Source organism: Atta cephalotes, assembly GCF_000143395.1.
Source record: "Atta cephalotes unplaced genomic scaffold scaffold00025, whole genome shotgun sequence".
NCBI classification, from domain to species: domain Eukaryota; kingdom Metazoa; phylum Arthropoda; class Insecta; order Hymenoptera; family Formicidae; genus Atta; species Atta cephalotes.
In genome coordinates, this window is record NW_012130089.1 from 387630 (window position 1) to 394758 (window position 7129).

The 7129-nt window shown below is 36.0% G+C and overlaps 1 protein-coding gene across 1 annotated transcript; it reads right to left on the reverse strand.

Annotated features, from left to right (window-relative positions):
• Nucleotides 1-2525: 2525 nt before the first annotated feature.
• Nucleotides 2526-6038, reverse strand: LOC105620205 (axin). Its single transcript, XM_012201710.1, has 7 exons — nucleotides 5951-6038; nucleotides 4843-5647; nucleotides 4311-4478; nucleotides 3507-4162; nucleotides 3100-3419; nucleotides 2738-3027; nucleotides 2526-2652 (listed from the first exon to the last, which is right to left on the reverse strand). The coding sequence occupies exons 1-7, from the start codon at nucleotides 6036-6038 to the stop codon at nucleotides 2526-2528; spliced, it is 2454 nt and encodes an 817-aa protein (XP_012057100.1).
• Between the last annotated feature and the right edge of the window lie 1091 nt (nucleotides 6039-7129).

The following is a 7129-nucleotide window of genomic DNA, read 5'->3' on the forward strand; positions in this document are numbered from 1 at the left end:
CACGTCGAGTGTTACTAGTCACTACTCAAGCGAGAAAATCAAAGTTGAAAATTTTAAAAATTATATAAAAAATAATTTGTGTTTTAAAGAAGAAAATATGTATTTTTAAAACAGAGAATTTGTATTTTTAAAACAGAGAGAATTTATTTTTGAAGTAGAGAATTTGTGTTTAAAACAAAATTGTAATTCTCAATGTCCTCGATGTAATAGATTTCTTAATCTAAATATGTCTGTCAACATTAACAATTAATATCTCGGTTCGCGCGGGACAGAGCGATTTCCATTTTTCTCAGATTCGTTCATTTAGTGCAAAAATGCATCGAACGAAATGTGAAATGTGTTTTATTCATTAGAAGTAGCTACGAAGTAGCTCTTTGATTAAATCCATCTACTGAACTAACTTATTAGGCGCTCGAAATTTTCAAGCGTTGTGAGAAAATCAAAATTTTCAATTTTCATTTTCTCATAACGCTTGAATAGTGACTATTATCCTTTTATCCAGTAACACCCGACATGAATATCTATCGCTACAACAAGTTTCGTTGAAATCGATCAGCATTACATGATGAAATCTCCTTGTCAAGTTGAATATAAAATGAGTAATCTCCCTCCAATATGTGTGCAAGAGGCAGCGCCGTTCGTCAGCATGGGTGTAATTTTTGCAGATCCTTTTTCATTAAAAAAAGAAAACACTGTAATCGAACAAAAATTAAAGTGTGCATGTTCATATGCATGTTGTTTCGCGTTCATTGTATTATTGCCGTCAATCGGATATCGATTCTAGTGATCTTGCGATCGCGAGGAAAACAAAAGTCGGGCACTTTCGGAAAGCAAATCCGACAAAAAAGAGAATCGATCCAGTCTTCTCGCGACGAAATCGAATTAAGACCGGTATTCATAATCCGTTTTTATTTCCAAGTCTTAAGTAATATCTTAAGATGTTAATATGACCCTCTGAATTGGTTCATAACATCTTAAGACTGTACTTGAGATGTAAACGACGGAAAAATTCTAGGATAAAAACTCGGGAAATAATGGTTTTTTTTTCATTCGCTTCACTTTGACAGTTTTTTACTCGGATATTTTTTTAGCATTTCGACGCTATACTATTGTTCCAGAATTTAATCGTTTGCATTTATAAATAATATACCATACCTTTACCTATTATTTGAATGATGTTTTATACTGTATTTCAATTTTAAAAGTTAAATAAATATTTCATACTTATTAATATAAATAATACTTTAATAGATTAATTAATACTATTTTTATCATATATTGTGATTGTAATTATACATATTCTAAATTTAAATTACGAGACAACATTCATCAAATCTCTAATTATCTTAAATCAATATTATATTGGGATGTTGTCTCAAAATAAATAAAATATAGAATACAAAATAATTAAAATATAGATTAGAATTATAATTAATATGCAAAATAATATCAATGTTTATAAAGTATTAATAACATTTTTAACTTATTTAGTTTTTAAATATAAAATATCTGTCATTCAAATAATTATATTAAAATAGCTACAGGAATTTTTTTTCATGAATTTTATGTAATTTGATAAAAAATATTATTTTTATTTACAACTAGTTTTTTACTCGATACTTTTTTCTGAAGTAAAAAATACTTTTTTTTACATCTCTATTTAAGACAGTCTTGAATATAAGAATCGACTATGAATACCACTCTAAGACTGAGTTCTCGATCAGTGTACATCGACATTTTTTCTTTGCGATCACTGCTATGTCCAATGTAGTATTTGTAATCATCCTTATTAAAATAAATCGTTACTGCATTTTTTACTGCTTTAAACAAACAGTGAGTGTTCTCAGTATTATTATAAGGAACGTAAATACAGTGCAAGAGCTAATGCTCTTGTGCTGATGTACAGACACATTATACCCGACAATTGGTAAAAGAGAAACAGTGAATAAATCAAGCGCGAATATTGAAGCGCGAAAATAAATTAGATAAAGATTTTGTTTAGCGGTGAACATAATATATTACGTTTTGACTCCTTTTTGATACCTCTATCTTCAGATAAAGACGTCCAATATGATAAAATATTCTTCAAGAATGAATATCATTGAAGTGAGTCACATTCAAGACTTTAGCATGATCGATAATAAAGTAACACTTCTAATTAAATCTTACTGAAAAATATTTGAGCGGAAAGAAATTCAATGAAAGTTATTGCACTTATGATGTGAACAAACCTACAAAAAATTTCTTCGAGGACATTCGATCGACAGAACTTGATGTGAGGCCATTTTTTTTTTGCTTTTCCACAATGTTCGCGAAACAATATTGCTCGATTCGATATTTTATCTTTTTCATCGATAAAAACTACTTTTCTTAGGCAATTATGAGAAAGAGGCCGCGTGACAAGCATTAATATGTATATATGTATAAATACCGAGCGCCGACTTAGTGGCGGATTACTTAAATAATATTTATTGCGGCACTTGGTCAGAATACGCGCTTCGTTTCGTTTTCTTTTATTCAGTCTATTACTCAAGCGCCTTAACTTGCGCCATCACTTTGCCTTCCCACAGTGGCAGGACCTCGGCATCATCCGTTATCTCCTCTTGTATAACTTTCATATCTAAATCTTCGCATTCCGTTTTGAAAAAGTATCTATAATTAAAAAAGGTAATTAAAAAAGATAATTAAAACATACGAAATTATTTAGTTTGTCGATAAGTAACAATGTATGTATTACCGATAGCTCCCTTTCTTCGGAAGGTACTCCTTAAACTGCTTCAACGTGACGTAGTGACCAGGAATTCTGGTCCTGTAAGGGAATTGCTCGTCACAGAAACTGAACACAACAGTGGTGAAGTCGTCCTGCTTCGGTTTTCTCAAAGTAGACTGGTTAGATTGGACGTACGGTTGATACTGCGACGCGAACTCGTACGGCTGTTTCGAAACGTTGGGGTGTCGCTTGCAATTAGCGCGCATCCTGTTTTCTTCCACTTGTAGTCTTCTACGAGTCTCCTCTAACTGTATTTCCTGTGACATAGTTATTCGTAACACATTCGGCTCTTGGTAATCTAAAGAGGGAAAAGAACAGCTCCTATTCACCGTATGAGGTAGAGGCGGAGGTGGCATTCCTGGATCAGCAACGAACGGTTGAGCAGGAACTCCCATACTCCATGGTTCTCTGTTTGGCCTTTCCAAGGACTCACTACGCGAGCCGTATCTCTTACTGCCATGGCGACTACTATGCTTTAAATCAATCTTCTTGTCCATTTCTTTAAACCGAGGCATCAGACGAACTTCCTTGTTTATGGAAGGCTGCACATCGCTGACTACGCTTACTCCGCTATCTGTTAGCTCCGTCATCGATTTTTTCGTAGCTGATCGTCTCGTCATATCCGACCTTCGGAATCTCTGGTCGTGACCTGCGCAAAATAACATTTTATTTTACTGATAATCACAATTCGTTCATAATGCACACGTATGCTATCATTCATCATTATTATATTTACCTTGACCATGCAGATCCTGCTTGTGAAGGAAATCACCGTAATCTGATGGCACAGATTTAGATTTGGGAAGGTGTGAGCCTAGTGAACTCATAGAGCCGGCTCCAATAAGGTCGCTTCCCTCTTGGAAGTCGTGGATATTACCGCTGTCCACCGAGAACGTGGAGTCCATATCTTTCTCTTTTCTCTGCTTGTAAGGCCGAGGATAATTGTGAGTGGGACGCCTTCTCTCAGGTGAAAGCCTGGGAGATCTTGAAGGTGTTTGATCTGACCAAACGCGAGATACGTGCTCGTCGAGAATAGCCTGATCACTGTCCTCCTCCATGGACAACTTTTCCTTCAGCGCATCACCTAGAGTCTTGGAAGCTCCACAAGGTTCTACCAACGCATCGCTACCGATCGATGAATCATTTTCTTGATACAGATATTTCTCCAGTTTCTCATGGGCCTTCTGTTCTCGTTGCACGATCTCCAATTTTTGTCTGAGCTCTTCCGCGAATTGCGCCGGTGACATCTGTTTCGGAGACGTTATACGTTGGGTTCGTGGAACAACATGATGCGCCATGGATTCGCGGTTTATATTCGCGGATTCTTTAATTGCCCTACTAGATTGCTTGCTGTATTGCTTCTTGCTTCTCTGTCTGCTGCCCGTACTATCGCTGTAAGCGATAAATTCCAAATACATACAGATTAGTAATAAAGTTTGATAATGAATGATCAAAATGAAAGTTGGAAAAATCCCACTCTCTGTTTTATGTGCAAATTCAAATAATGCTGTGTAAAATTAAAAAGATAAAAACAACTTACATAGATCCGTCATTGAGGGACACATTGTCCACCTCGGTACGTGCATCACTGCTCAAACTCTGAAGCTCGGAATCCTGTCTGGATACTGGGTTGTAGGAGAAATATAGTGCGTGCATTCTGGATGGTACGTGCATGTGATATGGACTAGCCCCATGTTGCAAGTAAAGGCTATAAGTGCCACGCAAAATAGCAAAACAAAAAACAACTAAATAAAATACAAATAAAAATATCAGGTTATATATCAAACAAACAAAAAAAAATTTTGCATATCCTGCATATGGACAAACTATCAAAAACGTTATTAAGGGAAATAATTTATTTTTAGCGATGTTAATCGCTTCAGGATTTGGTAATAATAAAATGTAAACTTAAAATATAATTCAGATTATATGCAAGTTTCATCACATCAAGCTTCAAAAGAAAAGAAGACAGCATTGTTAAGGCATTCGCAGGATTGATTTGAAGCGTACTATACAAATGACGAATTACATTTTAATCAGACTCGATAATTTCATTTCAAAAAGTGCATTACCCGGCGTACGCTTCTGGCCTCGGTCGTACATCCATCGCTCTACTCTGTTGGGTAACCATTAGCATATCTTTGGTCAATCTCAGTTCTCCGGGCGTCTCGCCGGTCGAGTGCGAATTGTGCATGTGTACACAACCGGTGCCGATGTACTCGCTGTCTTCATGCACGGTGGGCAACAGACTCGGTCCGCAGGAAAGAGACATCTCGCGACTACCTGAACTCGAGCTCGGACAACCGCCAGAATCAAGAATCTGGTAGGACTGAATGTACTGCAGGTACACGTCAGATTGAAGAAAATTGGGATAAGTCGTCTCGTTGATCAGTCGTTCGACCTCTAATTGTACTATGTCGAACACTTTGTGATCGGCGCGACCCTCCTTAACCCGTCGATCTGCCTCTTTCATTACATCTTCTGGTATGCTTAGTTGCGACTTGAGGAAAAACCTTCGATAGATGAGCTTCACCAATTGCGAAATCTTCTCCATATCCTTCTGCTCTTTAAGGCCCTCGCAGGCAAACCAGAAATTGAGCGGATCCAAATGCCCCTCCTGACTTAGGTACCTTTTAAACAGCTCTAAACCCATCGGATCCTCTAACAAAGAGTGCAGACTTCGCGCCCACCGTGCGTAAGCAGGGGGCGAATTGCTCTCCATGGTAGTGGTTCCGCAACAACCTTCCGGTTCGAATCCCAACGGCGCCGAAACATCGCAACCACCGGAGGCTTGCGATGTCGCAAAGGAAGAGCGTCTTGGCATCAAAGCGGGACTTTGTGGACGGATCCGGCTGACATAGCTTCCAGTTTCCTCTCCTGGAATACGCAAAACTTTCGCTGTAATACATTTTAGTATCTTAATATATATTCTCCTTATAATATAAATCAAGTATTTATAATTTTTAAAAAGATTTATCTCTAACAGATGTTTAATTATTTTATTTAAAATATTTTTAAAAAATATAAATTTTTAGAGCTACATTCATTACTCCCATTTCTAAAAAATTTTAAAAATTTTTCTAAAAAAATTTAAAAAATGTAAGCTAATAGTCTGATATGATTAATTTATGTATTAGTATGCAATTTCTTCTACTCTATTATTTAAATATTTTGTTTTACCTGGCACTGGTGGCCTGGGAGAGTTTTCACTGAAGCAACGCGCTTCGTTTTGCCGAAATGCGTTCATTCTATCTATTACGGCCTTCATGTACTACTTTATTATCTACGCTTAACTTTTGCCCGCGATGCCTCTTAGTGGACATGGTTAGTCCCAACCTGAAACAGTAAATAAATAAATTTTATAATATAAATTTTAAATGTTACATGTTGTATTTTTAAAATATAAAATATAAAATTATATATTTTAAAATAGAAATAATAGCTGTCAGGATATATATATATCTCACTTATGATGACATATAGAGCATATTCATTTTAATATGTGGAATTAAAATAAAAATAGAAGTTATATTTATAACAGTTATATTCCCTAAATGTTATTGATTTGAACACAGTCATATTTTTACGTAAGAGCAGAGTGGGTATATGCAAACAAAGGCAGGAAATCTGGGATGCTGGATCGATCGAGCTCTGTGGTGAGTCATATCTCTCAATTAAGCAGCTAAGGGAGTTTTTTCTGTTGTCAGGAACTTTAAGGGTGGAGCATAGCGGAGAAACTATAGACCATCTCCTGGCAGGCTGCGCAGAGGGATAAATTTTTGCGTACATGTATATATGCACAACTCCTATTGGTCTGTTGCGCAGACCATTTGTGTGGTATTGATCGACAAAACCTATAACACAATCTATTGAAAGTTCTTGTCAGTTCCAAAAATGTCTATATCTATATTGCAAGTTTAATACCTTACCTTTTATTAACTGAAATTGAGCTCTAACACAGCAGAAAAATATTAATAGGTTTATGAGGTAAGGCAATATCAGGGGAAAAAGGCTATTATGCCTCTAGGGTTTGTTCTTTTGTTATGACAGGGCATTGAAATATGGTTCATATATGGGGCCATACTTCAGCCTGAGCAGCAAATGTACAACTATCCACTTGAGTAAGAGATATTACCCCCTTGTATACATAATTAATTCACAAGAACTGCTTTCACTACACTAATATATAACACATCGTAGCGTAAATCACATTAAAAAACTTGAAACATACACAATACATAATCTTGATTACACACTTAAAAAGAATTCTCTATACACATTCACAAAATTGCACAAAGCGTAATCGACTTGTATCACCAACACAAAACAATTCATGATGAAATAATTTTGACATAAAGC